The sequence below is a fragment of the Myotis davidii genome, unplaced genomic scaffold, assembly GCF_000327345.1.
Source record: "Myotis davidii unplaced genomic scaffold, ASM32734v1 scaffold209, whole genome shotgun sequence".
Lineage (NCBI taxonomy): Eukaryota > Metazoa > Chordata > Mammalia > Chiroptera > Vespertilionidae > Myotis > Myotis davidii.
The window spans coordinates 2,105,728-2,123,628 of record NW_006300047.1 but is presented as its reverse complement, the minus strand read 5'-3'; the positions used below and the strand labels follow the sequence as shown (position 1 = coordinate 2,123,628).

The 17,901-nt window shown below is 47.5% G+C and overlaps 1 protein-coding gene across 7 annotated transcripts in view; it reads left to right on the top strand.

Moving 5' to 3' along the window:
• Nucleotides 1-17,901, top strand: part of CLEC16A (C-type lectin domain family 16 member A) — a 219,350-nt gene that overhangs the window by 94,624 nt on the left and 106,825 nt on the right. For all 7 annotated transcript variants that reach the window (XM_006776288.2, XM_006776287.2, XM_006776286.2 and 4 more), the window contains 3 exons: nucleotides 1,981-2,031; nucleotides 3,959-4,087; nucleotides 13,014-13,134. In XM_006776288.2, coding sequence (XP_006776351.1) covers nucleotides 1,981-2,031; nucleotides 3,959-4,087; nucleotides 13,014-13,134 — 301 coding nt within the window. The remainder of the gene's footprint in view (nucleotides 1-1,980; nucleotides 2,032-3,958; nucleotides 4,088-13,013; nucleotides 13,135-17,901) is intronic.

Sequence of the window (17,901 nt, the reverse complement as noted above, 5' to 3'; positions counted from 1 at the left end):
AATATAAATTCAAAGTAAACATCATTACATAAAAGGGTACGGTCTTTTTTTTTTTAGTTTTATTCATTTCAAGCAGACCGGATCTGGCTCACGGGCCGTAGTTTGCCCACGGCTGGGTTAGGGCATCAATGTCACTTTTTTATGATGTTGAGGGGAAGAAATAGATTCCCAGCCTGGGCCACCTGTGGAGTTTGCTTGTTCTCCACGTGTCTGCAGAGGTTTTCTCTAGGGACTTCACTTTCTCCCACATCTCAGAGATGTGCATGTGGGGAGAATTAGTGTCTGCACTGTCCCAGTCTGACTGCGTGTGGCTGTGTGAGTGGCCTGGGAAGGGCGTTCTGTACCTGAACTGCCAGGGCAGGCTCCAGCCACCTGTGACCCTGACCTAGAGTAAGTGGGTTAGAAAAGAATGATCTGCCTGGTGTTTATTAATGATTCTTAAATGTTTAATATTAGAAGTGTTTTGTGTTTTTATTTAGAAATTTGTGATGTTTCAGTGGCCAGAGATATGCTATAAGAACTTAACTCTTGTTTATATCAATTGACCTTTAGTAAAATTGATTTCATTTTATGTCATCTCACCGAAACTCAGTTTCCTAGAACCTATCGACAACATTGAGGACTTGCTGTATTTGAATTGTAGCTCCCTTCTCCCACCCCAGTTTTCTCTTTCATCCTAAGTATAATATCTCAGAAGCTTTTGGGTTTTCAGGGGCTTTTATTTCTGTGGTTATTACCTGGTATTTACACCACACAAGAATATTCAAAGTTATCTGTAGATCTGATAACTGGAAAAATATATAAAGGGCCTATTGCCTTTCCCATATTGACGGTGTGTGGGGTGTGTGCCTGTCAAAGAGAGAGAGGGAGGGAGGGAGGAAGAGAGAGAGAGAGAGAGAGAGAGAGAGAGAGAGAGAGAGGAGAGGGAGAGAGAGAGAGAGAGAGAACAGTTCTAATAGTCATGATACATTCAGCTGAATCTCCCAGCCCCTCCCTAGCTGTGGCCCTGTCCAGTAGTGATCATAATGACTGTGGCGCTAACACTTAGCCCTGACTGAGTGGCAGGCTCTGTGCTCAGCTTTTTGTGTGTGCTTATTCATTTCACCTTCACAAAGACCCACACAGACAGGGGCTGCCATACCAGCCTCTCAGGGAAACAAAGAGCGTCTCGGTGAAGTGAAGCTGGGACTTGGCCCCTGGGTTATGTGTTGGAGCCAAATTCATACACCAGCCTGTTCTGAGAGGGACCTCCTAGACCAGTGGTAGGCAAACTGCGGCGCACGAGCCACATACGGCTCTTTGGCCCCTTGAGTGTGGCTCTTCCACAAAATACCACGTGTGTGCCCGCACGTACAGTTCGATTGAAACTTCGTGGCCCATGCGCAGAAGTCAGTATTTTGTGGAAGAGCCACACTCAAGGGGCCAAAGAGCCTCATGTGGCTTGCGAGCCGCAGTTTGCTGACCACTGTCCTAGACAGTCCTCAAGGCTACAGAACCTCAAAGGCATGGCTCAAAATCAAATGGAGCAGGCCTATAATTTTAGTGTTAAGCATGTTTAATTATACTCTTCCTTTCAGAGATGTGGAGCCTCATAGTTTAACATGGCAAGTTAACCAGGGTTCCCCATTCCTCAACCATGCTCGACAAATAGAGGATGATAAACACTTGAAATGTTAACCATTTTAATATTTTAATTATCTATGGTGTTCTTTTGGTTTGTATTTTTAACTAACTGCCTTGACAGAATAAATCTAGCTACATATGCTTAAGCAAGGGAGAGAACTGTTGAGAGGTGCAATTTGATATCTGGGCTTTCGTTGGAGCATGTGTTTCATGTTCACGTGTGCATTTTACTTCCTGGTGATTTACGAGAACTCTCTAATGAGAAACAGATGGTCCCAGAAGCCGTGAACTAAAGTTCCTAATGCTTTGTTGTTTATGGGGGGAAATATGCATAATTTTCTCTTCCCTCCCTTCTAGGGAGAAGAAATTTTTTTGGACATGTTTGAAGATGAATACAGGAGCATGACAGTAAGTGAGGGGCCAGAAGCAACTGTGTTCCCGCAAAGCTTGCCCAGCCAAACCGAGAGAGAGAGGCGAGAGCACTGACTTGGGGCTTTCTGCTCAGATTGCAGAGATTGGTAGGGAGGTAAACTGGAAATGGTGGTCCCCACCACTTTGGAAATTGCAGATGACATTCACTCCCCCTGAGCTGGGCTGTGTCCTAAGACAAGTCAGAAAGATTCACTTTGATATGAATAATATTTGATTAAGGACTTAATCTGTGTCAGGTGTGGAAGCTGTGATCCATGTCAGACCTCTCATCCCCATGCCAACCCAGTGGAGTAGCTCCTATCATTAGCCTCCTTTTACTGATCAGGAAAGGAGAGTCAGCTTAAGTGAGGTGCCCACACGTGCCAGCCAGAGAGAGGCAGAGCAGCTCGCCTCCCGGTCCTCCTCTCAATATTATGCCACCTCCTTTGCCATGACACCAGAATGTTCTGAAATGTTCCTTGAGTTGCAGTGCCAGTTAAAAGTCTTCCTTTTTTGCATCTAGCAGGCAGAATTGTGGGAAAAGATAGGTTTAGCAGATTGCAGCTTTCTCTGTGTTGCTCCTTTGTCTCTGCATCCCCAGCACCTGCCCCTTAGTTGACACTCAATAAATAGATGATAAATGATCTTTTTCATGGAAATTACTCGTCAAAGAGCGAAGTGATTCGGGAAGTTTATAATAAGCCTAAATGTTTAAAGTGTCCAAAAGAAAAAGGCAGGTAGCATGCACCAAATGGCTCCCCGGCCCGTGCACCAGGTTTCCAAACAGCGAGGCCCTCCCCACAACCCTGCCCTGCTTAGTTAGCTTTGGTTAGGAGGGACAAAAACTGTGACTGAAGCCCACATTCTAAAAGACACAGAAATAAGCTTGTGATGCTTTAAGGAGTACAATGAATTCTATAGAAAATACACCTCAGTGAAATGTCGTTCCTTTATGATGCCAGGTATAAATGAGGTGTCAGTGTCCAACATGTGTACAGTACATGGTCAGTACTGATGCAACAGTTCAGGAAGGGAGAGGGGGTTACAGTGTCTTAGTCATCAGAGAAGGCCTGTGGAGGTGGTGTGGAAGGAGGAGACAGCTCTGCGCCTGACTGGCCCAGTGGCTGTGGACATCTGCCCTTCCTCTAAGCTCAGTATTCCCCTCTGTGATATGGGACAGCACCAGCACCCACCATCCAGTAGGAGGTGGCCCTGTGGTGCCTGCCACTTAGTAGATGCTCAATAAGTGGCTTTGTTATATTATCCCAGGTGAGATGCTAAGGGGGCAAGGGAGGTAGCAGGGATGTTGGTCGTGTGGTGCAAATCAGGAGGGCTAGAGCCAGGTAAGCCTGGGTTTGGGTCTTGGTTCTGCCACCAGCCCACTGAGGGGACCCAGATCCATTCCTCAGCTTCTCTGAGTCTTTTTTCTCATTCGCAGATTGGGGAACATTCCCTCTGCCTCTGTTGGGGAGGGTTAAACAGGATCCTACATGCAAAACCTTTAGCTTGTCGCCTACCCCCTAGTCAGCTCTCCTTAAATGCAAGCTGCTGTCACTATAACTGTGTCATCAGCTAGAAGTACCAAGAGGAGGAGGTGGGCAGCAGTCAGGCACATCCACGTGGGGCTGACCACCCTGAAGGGACCACAGTAACGACCAGCCTCCTTCCTAAGGACCCCCTCCCTGCTGGGTGGAGGGGAATTCGAGGATGAGCAGGGAGGCCATTTCTCAAGAGTGTCAGAGCTGTCACTTCCAACGAAGAGAAAGTCTGTACCTTAGAAACCAAAAGAAGGCCCATCTCACACATCTGCCTGCCTCGAGGCTTCCCCTCAGTCTTAATCCAGGGTTCATGTGCCGAACTACCTGTGTGACCTGCCCTGCCCCCTTCTCCTTCCAGTGAGGTCTCTGTGATGTCTCTCTTCCAGATGAAGCCCATGAACGTGGAATATCTCATGATGGATGTCTCCATTCTGCTACCCCCCACGGGCACGCCACTGACGGGCATTGACTTCGTGAAGCGGCTGCCATGTGGTGACGTGGAGAGGACCCGGCGGGTGAGTGGGAGCTGGACCTGGCCTCTCCTGGCAGCTGTCTGCCAGGACCACTCACAGAGCAGGGAAGAAAGGTCTCTGATCAGGTCATGAGTCCGCCTTCCCACACAAGTGCAGGTAGTAGGGAGACAGACAACACCTGCCACACCCCTCAAGAGGAGAAACTTCCCAAGCAGCTGCCTCTGCTAAAGCAGGGCTTGGAGTCCCATTGCTTCTGGCACCGGGTGGGTTGCAGGCAGACTGCCTTCGCTGGTGCAGGCCCTCCCTGAGCTTGGGAGAGGAAGCCAGGGGCCAGGTCTGCACAGGACGTGGGGGCGTGAGCAGAGCCAACACAGGCAGATGGGGCTGGCGTGGAATCAGCCCAACGAGGCTCAGGACCCCCCCAGGATGGTGTGATTTTGAGGTATCTGAGTGATCTCGGGGTGAGGCACAACAATTGAAATGGTGGTTCTTGCCGGCCTGCGGGAGACCTGTGTGAAGGGTGGACTAGTTCTCAGAACCCAGCTGGAGTGTGTGTTTCCGTTATCAGCGTTTTTTTCTGAAGCAGTCTCATGGGGCTGTTCATGGTATTTTATCTCCCTCGTAAGATTACACTTTCTTTCTTAGAAAGCACCATAACGTTTTCCTAGAAAATCATTCCCTGGAGACGTGAATGCTAGTGGATAAATTAGTGGAATTCATTGCACTCAACTCTCGTTATCTGCCTGTATCTTCTTCTGAGTTAATCCGCTTGTAACCAGAGCAGCTGAGGTGTTTAAGTTTTAGATTATGAGAAGCAGGAGGGACCTGCTAGATCTGCCTCAGACCAGATGATTCTGTGGCCTTCCTCCACCCAGCTGGCAATTTTGCCACAGAGGCCCTGGGGGCGGGGCAGAGGAAGTGGGACCCATGTGTCTTAAGTCAATCCACGTTCCTTACTGTCTGACCAAACCCACAGGCCTCACCACAGAACACGCCCTGTCCGAGCCAGTGACGCCTTCCTTCCATGTGCTCCCAGCCAGCGCTGCAGGCCCTGCAGCGGGCATACGATTGTGTTTGTGGGTGGTGGTGTTTGCACTGGGCATTCTTGGCATCGGCTTTTACAAGAGACTGGTTCTGACAGGTGTGAGTCGTATCAGTGACTCCTTCATGGTGCAGGCATGCTCGCCCTTAGCCTTGGGTTGGTCAGGTGTTCCCCAGCAAGGTTACAGTGAAGCTGCACCCCCCGGATGGGCTGCATGTCTCTGAGGTTCCCTAGTCTTTTGAACCTGAAGGTCCAGAAGGCTGTGAATGCTGAGAGCTGCCACTCTGGGTTGCATCCTGCCTCCCTTCTGGGACATGGAACATCAGGCTTTGTTAACACTTACACGAGCTCCCACTCTTTATTATAAAGTGGATTGTTCATAGCAGTTCTTTAAATGAATTTTCTCACATAATTCTACAACTGTCCTAAGAGTTTGTGATTACTATTATTCCCACCTCTACTGAGGAAGAAACGGGGGCACCAAGAGGTCAAGTGATTTGCTCAAGGTCACTCAGCTATTAAGTAGCAGAGCCAGGCTCAGCTGATGTGGCTCAGTGGTTGAGCATTGGCCTATGCTCAGGAGGTTATGGTTCATTTCCCAGTTGCGGACTTGACCCCCAGTAGGGGGTGTGCAGGAGGCAGCCAATCAGTGATTCTCTCTCATCATTAATGTTTCTATCTCTCCTTCTCCCTTCCTCTCTGAAATCAATTTATACTAATAATAGAGGAATATACAAATTGGCCAGGACGGTGTCACGTAACAACCAATCAGGACAGGGGTGGGGCCGTGGCAGAGAGCTCTCAGCACGCCTGCACCAGGAGTCCAAAGGGTGTGGAGAGGAAGGGAGAGCAGATAGGCAGTTAGGGGGATTAGGCCAGGAAGGGAGAGCAGATAGGCAGTTAGGGGGATCAGGCCAGGAGGGGAGAGCAGGTAGGCGGTTAGGGGGATCTGGCCAGCAACAGAGAGCAGATAGGCAGTTAAGGCAATCAGGCCAGCAGGGGGAAGCAGTTAGGCAGTTAGGGCGATCAGGCCAGCAGGGGAGAGCAGTTAGGGCCATCAGGCAGGCAGGCAGAAGAGTGGTTAGGAGCAGATTGCGAGAGGGATCCTGGATTAGAGGGGGTGCAGGCCGGGCTGAGGGACCCTTCCCCCACCTCCCGTGCATGAATTTCATGCATGGGGCCTCTAGTAAACATATATTTTTAAAAAGTAGCAGAGCCAGGATTCAGCTCAGTTGGAGTGGCCTCAGAGCCACTCTGACTCGCTGCTCCTCACTGTTCCGTTCATTGTATATATTAGTGCTACTCATCACTGGACACCAGGGATATAAGAAACACAGCCCCAGTCTTCAGAGTCTAGAGGGTGAGGTGGGAATAGGCAGCATCAACCCATGTGGCTGGGGCTGTTAGGAAAGGAGCATGGTGTCAGGTCCCTAATCCTATCTGGGGAGGGGCGGGGAGCAGGCATGAGAGGGATGTGGAACATTCCAGCACCAAGGAGGGACTGTGGCTGGAGCCAGAGTGAGGGAGGCAACATAGGAAGTGATGAGTCGAGGGGCTGGAGGAACCAGATCTTGGGGGCCTTGGAGCCCAGCGAGGCCCTTGGCCCTGTTAGCAGATTTCTGACACTGTGCTCTGCTGGCTTAGCGCAGACAGTATGATCCACAGGAGAGAATGGGAGAAACTCAAGGGTGAGGCATATGCCAGAGGAAGGGTTGCCTGGGCTTTGGGGTTCCTGCTACCTTGTAAGCCACTCTCTCTCCATCTAAAAGCAACATGTGCCCGCCTTGCCACAGTTGTGAGGACTCAGTGAGAGGCAGAAACACTGGAAGCCAGTGGCAGTTCCTGATGACAGGGGTTTGCTTCTTCTCGTTGCCCTCCACAGCTCACTTAGCTGCACGTTCCTGGGGCTGTGCTGCCCACCTCCCTTGCCCCAGATGTGTTGCATAGTCCTAACTGATAACTGAAGCATGGACAGAACCTCTGGGAACATCTGGGCTTCCCTAGGGCCTTTGGTCAGCCTTTGTCTATCTGACAAGTTTATAAAAGCAAATCCAGGGCCCATGGATTTAGAGCCAGGGAGAAGGTTGATATTAAAATAGGGTTGGCCACCTGCTAGCACAACCATCCACCTAAGAGAAGCTTCCCTTGTTGACTTCAAGAATCAATTTCTTTGTGTTTTTAGTCTAAGTGTAGTTGGCATACAATATTATATTAGGTTCAGGTGGACAATATAGTGAAGAATCAGTTTCTGAAGGGGAGTTTCCACCACTCACCTCAGCCCAGTTCCTTTTGCAAGGCAGCTCTTTGGAATCCTCAGAAGCTTAGCTCCTCAGCCCGTCTCAGACATGAGAGCACAGCGGTGTGCTTTGAATTTGAACTTAAGGAAGTGTATGGTTTAGCAAGCAATTGAGGGCTTATGTGGTTTGTTTCATGTTCTTTGCTTGTATCCAAAGAACATTCCATTTCATCTTTTGGATTCAAAGGCTTTTTTCCCCACTACTAACTAGACTTTTCTAACTTGAGGAGGCTGAGCCTTTCAGAAATCCCACCCTTTAGTTTCCTTAGGGACTTGTGAGAGAAGTTCAAACAACCGGACTAGTAAATCATTGCGAACTTGTAAACTATTCCTTCACACATTCATCCAAGAACCACCAGATTCCTGTGCCAAATGCTGGGGACCAGGGAAAATGTCACTGCCTTCTAAACCTCCATGAAATAGGGAGAGGTAAAGTTTATTAGCAAGTAAACGAATGACAAGTGTGTTGTCCATCTGAAGGAAAGGGGACTGGCACTACTTTAGATATATAGAGATGTATTGTAGGAGGAAGGCTCCTCCGCCAAGGTTGAGACCTGAGCTGAAACTCAAGAGCGAGAAGGAGGCAGCCATGCAAAGACTTACAGGAGGCACTTTCCAGATGAAGGCAACAGTGAGTGCAAAGTTCCTGCTGGGGCAGAGCACAGCGTGCTCAAGGAGCAGGGTAACTGGAGCAGAGCGAGTGAAGCGGCCAGGAGGGGGGGAGGGGCCACGAGAGGAGGGGTGCTGGGACTCGCAGGCCATGGAGTGACACCTGGCAATAAAGTCATATTTTCCCTCATGCATTGTGCAAATTACACTATTTATTCTTTCGTTTGACATCTTTATTAAGCATTTTCTAGGTGCTAGGCACTCTAAGATGTAAGACTAGACAGTGAACAAATAATATAAGAAAGATCAAAATAGCAAGAATGTCACTTGGTAATGATAGCTAAGAAGGGAAATTCATGTTGAAATGAGGGTCACAAGAACTACTGGGGTCTGATGAGAACATGAAAGCAGAACCTCAGACTTGGGCTGGACTTTCCCCTGTGCAGGGATATTTGAGAGAAAGCTCGTTAGTCAATCTCAACTCTAGCTGTGTGACCTCGAGCAAGTTACTTAACCTCTCTGTGCTTGAACTTCCTTGTGTGTCCTGCCTATCAGCTCTTGCTCAAAGTAGATGAGAGAGTGACTGTGAGGTGACAGAGTCCAATGCCTAGCCGGCAATAAGTATTTAAGAAATGTTGGCTGAACATTGGTGGAGCATTCCAGCATCATAGGTGGGAAAGAAACAGTCTTTACTGATCTAAATTTACTGAAGTTTAATGCTAAGGAAAAGAGGTTGGGAGAGAATTTTTTGGTGGATATCAAACTCTGAATGTAAGCCACTAGCCATCTTTATGTTAGTAATCTTGGAAACCATTATGAAATAAATTATTTGCATAAAGTTTTATTTGTCCCTGCATTCTATTTCCCTGTTCTCTTGTAAAACCACAAACAATTTTTGTTTATCGCTACTGGCCTTGAGGAAATAGGATATTTTGCTTTACTCCTTGGATATGTATTATGCATTAAAAAAAAATACAGTAGCACCTCATAAAGTTTCAAAAGTAGAGGGAAAAATTTCCCATGATTTCATCACCCTAAACAATCAACACTTAGACATTTTTTTGTCTCCTCCCTCTCTTTGCAAACACATCTTAACATGCTTTCAGGGAGAGTGTACCATGACCTTGCTTTTATCTTCACACCCCTTTCTCTTTCCTTTGTAGAGCAAGAAGGTTGTCATGTGGTAATACAACTTTAATAAGTCTACTTTCTTACTGGTGCATAAAAGTCTTTCTGCCATAGGCATTTTCCTGTTGGTAGACATTTTGGTTGCTTGCAGTATTACATTATTTTCAACTGAACTGTAATGAGCAGCTTCACAGTGTTTTCTTTCTTTTGGCTTATTTCTTTAGGATAAGTTCCCAGAAGTGGAATTTCTGGTTCAAAGGGTATGAATATTTTTGTGTGTGTGACTCTTTACATATTGCCAGATTGCTTTCCCAATGGGCTGTGCCCACTTTAAACGGCTTCAGCACTCTTAAGAATGACTGACTTTCACAGCCACGTCCACGGTCTTGGTGGGCTGCTAACCTGAGTGACTGTCGCCTAAACTCAGCAGCTTGCAAATGCAGCAAGGGAAGCAGGGGAAGGGCTCCAGCAGAGCCTTTGATCCAGGACCAGCCCCAGGGCTCAGTGTGTCACCTGCACTTTGTCATTGCATGTTTGTAGTGGCCCCATGGTCTCAGGGGTGGTGGGTCCCCATTTCCAGAGCTTGAGCCTGGGCTTGGGGAATTCATGCTACTTGCCTGACCCCAGGTTGAGCCGAGGTTTGTCTGACTGAACCCATCCTTCTGCCCCACTCACTGACCTCATCCCAGGACTCTCCTTGCCAGAGTTTGCGCCCCATGCATTGAAGCAAACTGGAGGAGTTCTTTATATCTGAGTTGTCAGCTGTCACCCTTCCCAAATTTAGTCTGCTCTTCCAGAGTCAGTCTTCCTGGCATTCTGTGGCAGCACCTCAAAGAATAATTCTTTTTTACTATTATTTTTAAATTTGCATGTGTATTTAGCAAAGTAAAGTACTCAGTAAAAGCTTAAAGCTGGATCCCAAGCTTAAATCTATTAAAGACAAAGGCATGTGGTTGGAAGAATGTAGACTTTGGGAGTCTGATTGTTAATTGAGTCACCTTGAGTAGGCTGCCTAACATCTCTGGGCTGCAGTTTTCTATCTGTACAATGAGAAACAAGCAGGTCCTTAAAAGGCTAGACTGAGATGACAGTATGGTGCCCTCCTGTACCTGGCAGGCGGTGGGTAGCAGAGGGCATGGGTATTGTTTTAGGGGGTGGTGGGATGAATTTGATGTCTTCTCCTGGTGTCTTAGCTTTTGTGAATTCACGGGAGTTGTGTTGCCGGTCAAGTGCCTGCCAGACCCAATAGCCCCAATGGGAGCCTAGCTTTCCCCCAAGTGGAGCACTGGGCCTTGTGGGGACCTGCCCCCTCTCACGTTCGTGGGTGTGGGCTTCTCATGCATTCTTCCTGCTCTTTAGCAGTTGAGGCAGGAACCAGGAAAAATATTATTGTGGGTTCTACTTTATATATGCTTCATATTTTTATTTTTTTATTATTATTTTGTATTCCTGGAACTATCTTCCATCTGTTGCTTAAAGAGCAAAAGCAGATGTTTTACCAAAAAGGTCCACATTAGGGGCCAAGTTTCAAACTCCTTGTACACTGGCAGGCTCTGGTTTTCAGTGATGGATGTAAGCTGCACACGTTTGTCTTTCCTCATCCCCGTCCAGGGTCCTCTTGATTTCTCTGCCTTCAGAGCCCCGAGAGGAATGGGTTGTTGGCAGTGAAATGAAGCATCCACATAGCTCAGACCTGACCACCATGGGCCTTTTTCTTTCTTTTTCTCTCATCTCAAGGCCGTGACTCCCTATTTTCTCAAACTGCCACATAGGTTAGGTGCCCACCCACATCTTGGGCTTTCTGCACTTGGGCTGCCATGAGCTTTGGAACGTCTTCTCCTCATGTGCTTGGTTAAGTGACACAGGTGTCACACATTCCTGGGTTCAGCCCCAGCTCAGCCACTCAGCAGCTGCGTAAACTTAGATTTCTCTGCCCCTCCACGATGTTTCTTCCTGAATAAAATCTTTACATTGTAGGCAAGTACCCACATTGCCTGGCACACAATAGGAGCATTATGAATAAAAGCGGTTTTGATTTTTTTGAAATGAAAGTATACTTCTTCTTACTGTTGCAGATGTCTTTATGAAGATTGTACTTTAAAAACTCAGATCAGTACTAATGCCACCACCATCACCATCTATAATAATAAAAGCATAATATGCTAATTAGACTGGACGTCCTTCCGGACGACCTTCCGGATGAAGCGGGACTCTGAGGGAAGCCCAGGTCCTGGGTGCCTGCCAGCGGCCGGAGGGAAGCCTGGTCCCCAGGTGGCTGCCAGCAGCTGGAGGGAAACCCAGGTCCTGGGTGCCAGAGGGAAGCCGGTGCCGGCAAGAGGGGGAAGGAAGGCCTACTCTTGCACAAATTTTGTGCAGTGGGCTTCTAAGTTATAATGTAAAAGCTTATTTTTCTCTAGGGCTCGTGGTTGGCAGTAAGTCCAGGAAGTAGGATTATTCTAGTTTTCTACATTAGATTAAGTGATTGGCCCAAGGTCTCCTGCTGGTTCCACGCCAAGGCAGGATTAGTGTTAGGCCTGCCAGGGGCATCTTAACTGCCTGGATTATCAGGAGTCCTGGTTTTGGGAGACACCTTGTCATATAAAGGGCAGCCTCTTCTCTCAGTAGGCCAAGCCTGTAGTCCTCAAAACTGTAAACAAGGAGACACAAAAGTGGGCTGGAATTCATTTTCGTGTGGCTCACCAGTGGCGACAGTGGTTTGTCCCATGCCCGCCCCCGTGCCCAGCAGGCGAGTGACTGGAGTAAAGGATAACTGTCCCTTTACAGAACACATGCTGGCTTCTTCCTGCCCATCCCCCAGCTTTATCTCAGACTACCATCCCCATTTCACAGATGAGGACACTGAAACTCACGCAGTTCAGAGGCCTTACCCAGTGTGGCACAGCTGGGAGTCCAACACAGATCTCATATGCCTGACTCCGGAGCTGTTTGTCTGTGGCCATCAGCTAAAGTCAGGGACAGTGGTCTGGAGGAGGCCTCTCCCGTGGGCTGCCCTTCTGCTTCCTGGCCTCCGGTTGGTGGGCAAGTCAGCCCCAACTTAAGACTCAAAGGGAGCAAGCAGGCCCGGGGTGAAGGCTGCTTTCTGCACAAACTTCTCTGGCTTCTGGGGCCTGGGCTTCTGCTTTTTTCCTGCTCTCTGGAAATGCCTAATGACCACACAGGATTCTTCCAGACGCCTCTTTCAGGGGCCAAGAATCCCAGCGCTAATGGAGCTGCCTCTGCCCCCAGAGAGCTGGCAGGGGAGGCTCACAGCACCAACATCACTGAACACCTGCCAGGTGCCAGGTATGCTGCCCTGTCAGTAACATACCCTGGTGGAAGGCCAAGAGACCAAGGCTCCTAGGTGAAGGGGCTCATCTAGGGAGGGGCAGGGTTTTAATGGGGTCTCGCTGGCTCTGAGCCCCACAAGCATCACCTCTCTTCTGCCGCCCCTGCCCCTACATTCAATTGGTGGGACCTTGAAATACTTTGACTCATGATTTGGATTTCCAAATTCCGTGCTGGTTTAGTTGAAAGAGGCCTGGTTCTAGCCCTCCCTAGATGTGTGCCCAGGCAAATCATGTCACCTCCTTGGGTGTCATCAAGGTCACATGACACGAGGCTAAATGTCCTGGCAAATGACAGGTGCTCAGTTGAGGGAAAGTGGCCCACGCCTGAACCCCTGGATATGGATAACTGAAAGAGGCCGTGCCCTTTGTGGTTTTTTGGTTTTTGTCTTGCCCTGAAAGCACCAGAGCCATGATACGGGGAGAGGGGGAGAGGCAGACTTTATTTTGTTTGTTTTTAATCAAATGTCAGTGTGAGTTCTCCATGTGGAGCATTTCACCAAAATGACTGCAATCTCACCTTTCTCTGTCTCTGCACTGTCCATTCAGGCCATCCGGGTGTTCTTCATGCTCCGTTCACTGTCACTGCAACTGCGAGGGGAGCCGGAGACCCAGTTGCCACTGACTCGGGAGGAAGATCTGATTAAAACCGATGACGTCCTAGATCTCAGTGAGTTGGCCTCTGAGTCACAGCAGGGGGGACACTGTGGTGCTGACTCACACGTCACTGGAAGGGTCGGTGTGTGACCTGCATTTTGTGCTGGGGTTGATCTGTGACCTTGAGGTAATAGAGTGTGCATGTCCCATAAAACTTTTGAAGAAGGGGACCCAGATTCTAGGCACTTGGGTTCTGGGCTTGCGGGTTCTGCTCCCTGGAGACCAGGCGGAGCTGTGCAGGTGGTTTGCTAAATGATCTGTGCCAGGGCTTTGGGGGTCCTCAGGCCCCAGAGTCTCCGTCCTCCATGCAATCATAGCAGCATCAGTTTGATTAGTTTTGTCTATTAAGGGTTTTCTGTATGAATCCAACGATTAAAGGGTTCTGCTGCTTAAAAAAAAAAAAAAGGCTTTCAAAAATGCAAATCACTGCCTGACCGGGTGACTCAGTTGATTGTAGCATCAACCCGTACACCAAAAGGTTACGGTTCAGTTTCTAGTCAGGGCACATACCTGGTTTGCAGGTTCAGTCCCCAGTCGGGGCATGCATATGGGAGGCAACCAATCCATTTTTCTTTCTCTCCTACCCCCCACACCTCCAAACATATCCTTGGGTGAAGATTAAAAAACAAAAGGAAGCAAATCACCAGTATTTAGGTAGACATGAATAAAAGCTTTGGAGGCCAGAGAACTGTGCTCACCCTGAATCCTTGGGCTATTTATTTAATACACTGCAGCATGAGGCTGAGATTTAAAGGAGACAAAAGGTATAAAGCCTGATCATTTTACCATAAACCTCATGTGTCTACATAGCTCTCTCTTTCCTCGATTTGCTAGGAGGCAGACAAGATGGTTTTCTGATTCTTAAAGGCATTGTAGTATATTAGGACTCTTTAGTTCTAATGGACAAAAAACCCAACATAGGCTTGCTTAAGGAAAAAGCAAGGGGAATTGGCTGGTGTCACTAGAAAGTACTTCAGGCATGGCTGTATCTAGGTGCTCAAGCAGTGTCATCAGGAAGCTAGATTCTGCATCTCTCAGTTCTGCTTTCCTCTGTTCTGGTTTCATCCTCAGGAGGGCTCTCACCAAGTAGTGATCAGTGGCCATCAGCAGCTCCAAGATCTGTTGAAGCAACTAAGCAGCCCTGACAGTAACAGAGCTACCCTTTCCCTTTTATAGAAGTCCAGGGCAGTGCTCTCATTGGCCCAGCATGGGTCATATGACCATCCCCGGCCCAGTCAATGGTCAGAGGAATTCAACTCAGTGATTGGCTAGGCTGGGTCATATGCCTGGAGTTGGAAGTGGAGCCTGTTCCTTTTGAGCCCCATCACTTGAGAGAGGAAGGAAAGAGCCCTCATGGGAAACCTGTAAAGAAGAAATGGAACTGAGCAAGCAGGAACAGCAAATGCCATTCTTTGTTGTGTAGTATGAGGAGAGGGGTCCTTGTTTTAAATCAGCTTTATGAAATATAATTTACAGCCAATAAAATTCACCAAGTTTAGTGTACAATTGAATTAGTTTTGACAAAACGTTTCAATTGTGTGACCAGCGATCATGATATAGACCACTGGGGGTTGGCTTTCAAGCCAGATACTCCTGCCCTTGAGCAACTGACTGAAACCCTCACAGTGTCTGTTTTCTCGCCTAGAAAATGGAGGTGACCTTCTTTATATTTGGGGCTGTTTTGACACTTGAGTGAAATGTAACTTGAGCCCTGGCTGGTGGACTCAGTGGTTAGAGCATCAGCCCTCACACTGAAGGGTCTTGGGTTCGATTCCCAGCCAAGGGCACATACCTGTATTGCTCTCTCACATTGATGTTTCTTTCTCCCCCTCACTTTCACTTTCTCTGAAAAGCAATGAAAAAAAAATAATCCTCTGATGAGGATTAAAAAAATAAAGAAATGTGACTTGACCAAATGTGTCTAGCATATAACTATTCTCAGGAAATTGTTGTCAGTATCACTCGTGAATTAAATGAGGTGAAGCATATGAAGACAGAGTAAGTGATTATTATGAGTTTACCTGGCTGTCTAGCTTCTGTTTATGCCTCTTTATGTTCTTTTCTATTTTTCTTGGAAGAACAAAGAAGCTATGTTCCCTCTGTGCTCTATGCCCATCTCCTTTGGCTTTTCATTTTTGAGAAATGGCCATAGTGGGTTCTGTAAGGGTTTAAATTGATAGAGTTTTCTAGGGGACTACAAACCACTTTTTCTTTTTTTTTTTTTCCTTTATGTCCATTGGTTATGCTTATATGCATGCATACAAGTCCTTTGGTTGATCTCTAACCCCCCTACCTCCCGCCCCCGAACCCTCCCCGGCCTTCCACTCTTTTTCTGATTTGATTCAAAGAAAGAAAGGGAAACAGCTTGCTTTAAAGGGGGCTACTGTATTCTGTTTGAAAATGGAATTAAATTTTATGCTGGGAACTCACATTTCCTCCCTCTCCCGCCAAGAATGGCCTGCTGAAATAAAGGTTAAAAGTATTTCACTTACCAATTTTAATTGATTATATTGCTAGTTGAGATCACTTAACTGAGCCTTTTGGGGGAGTTGGCCATTAAGAAAGTAATGGCTGTCTATCTTTACCCAGTCTGGCTGCAAATTATGTCTTTGTTAAAGAGAATGCCATCCAGAAAATATTAGGAATTATGGATTTTGCAAGTACATGGCATAGAATAAGCTCTACATGTGTTGTTGACCTGTGTGTGTGTGATTTTTTTTAAATGCTGGAATGGCCAGAGGAATTCAGCTCAGTGATTGGCTAGGCTGGGGTCATATGCCCGGAGCTGGAAGTGGAGCCTGTTCCTTTTGAGCCCCATCTCGTCTTCCACTGGGGGAAATTAGCATGCTTTGCTTTTCACAAGATGTCCTCTGTTTGTACAAAATGAAGGAAGCATCATAATGTAGGTGGAAGCATTTGTATTTGGTAAATGATTGGAAGCTGGACACACTTCTTATGAGCTTAGTGTTTTGTTTCCCTAACAACAACAACAAAAAAGGAAGCTGACTCAGGGAGAAAAGTTTAGGGTTGGTCAACTTTTATCTAAGGTGATATGGTCTGACACACTTAAAGAAATGCTTGCTCTGCGCCGCAGGAAGAGGTGACAGAAGAGTGTATTTACTAAGCTTGTCTCACTTTGATAAGAAACCACAGTTCAAGAGTACTCGGGAGCCATCTCACATGCCTGCTGACCAGCAGCAGGCCTCTAGGCCAAGTACGGCAGGTGAGCTCTGGTGGGGTGACCTCTGACAAGGATCATCAAAGATGCATCAACCTGTTATCAATCCTCCAGAAGGAAGCAAACTGTCCTTAAAGCCTGTCTTGTTTTCACTGTAGAGAGTGGTGGGCTCAGAGGTCACAAACTGGCTGCCAAGGAGGGAGGGGAGAGAGAGAGGGAGGGAAGGAGGGAGGGAGGGAGTGGGGGGGAGGGAGGGAGAAGAGAAGGGAAGGAAAGGAAAGGAAAGGAGAAAAAGAGAGAAGGAAGAAATCAGAATACAATCAGGTGCATGCAGCACAAGGCATGGCTACAACTATGTAAAAGTCAAGTGCCCATGTGGATAAGGCTGGGAAGGAAAGAAGAAAGAAAGGGGAAAGGGAAGAGAAAATAGACTAGATAAAGTAGATTAGGTTTCTTTAGAGAGAACAACATGAATCTCCATAAACCCAGACTTCAGCTTTAACAGTTATTACCCTTTTGCACAGTACAGTCTCATTGTATCTACCCCACCATTTCTCAAATTATAATATGCCCCCTGACAGTGTATAAAAGCTAATGGAAGACATCATATTATTGCATCTATAAATACGTCTAATAGATAGGGACTTTGGTTAATCTTAATTGAATCAGTTGCCACCGTGGCAAATTGTGAGCTTCTCTAGCCTCTCTGCTCATCTGGATGGAGTCAGACCTGGGGCCTGTGCTCTCCTGTGTTCTGCCACCCTGGCCCCATTGACACTTGATTTTGCAGTCTCTGGTATAGTTGGAAGTAATCAGCTTTGTGATCTTGCTCGGGGTCTTCATGCTTCTGAGGCCCAGTGGCCTTGCCTTTAAGATGGTTCTAAAAGACTTTGCAAAGGCTGTTGAAGATCAAATGAGAACATGAACGTAAAGCACACAGCACTGTGCTTGGCACATAGTAGGTGCTCAGTGAACGAGAGCTGGCTGTCGTCCCTGTTGTAGCTGCTAAGTATCGAGATGTAACTCATACTGTGGGGCACCAAGGGGCGGGCCTTTTCCGCTTTAATAATGTTTTAGGAACGTATCCTGAAATATTCAAACCAGTGTATCACCTGTATGATGGCAGTGTTTTGGGGGCAAGAAAGGCAGTTCTGGCTGCTTGGGCTGAGATGAAGAGAGCTGCACCTCCTGTCCAAGCAAGGCACACTGCACATTCACCAGTAGGCCTACTGACCAGCAGTCCTGGTAGTGCTCTGAGGACAAGCAGGCTTCAAGGAGAAGCCAGGTTCCTGCCTGGATTGGCATTGGAGCCTTTCGAAGGAGTCTTGCCTGTTTCCAGATAACACAGGCAATCATGGTAGGGGAAGTTCCCCCATTACCCGGACATCCTAGGGAGATACAGGCAACCAGGCATCCTCAGGAACCATCTGGTTTCCTTCCCAGCCTTATCCACATGGGCACTTGACTTTTACATGTTGTAGCCATGCCTTGTGCTGCATGCACCTGATTGTATTCTGATTTTTTAAACCCATTTATGAAATCCATTCAGTGAAATCCATCCATTTGTTCAATTACATTGAGTGCTTGTTGTATGTCAGGCAC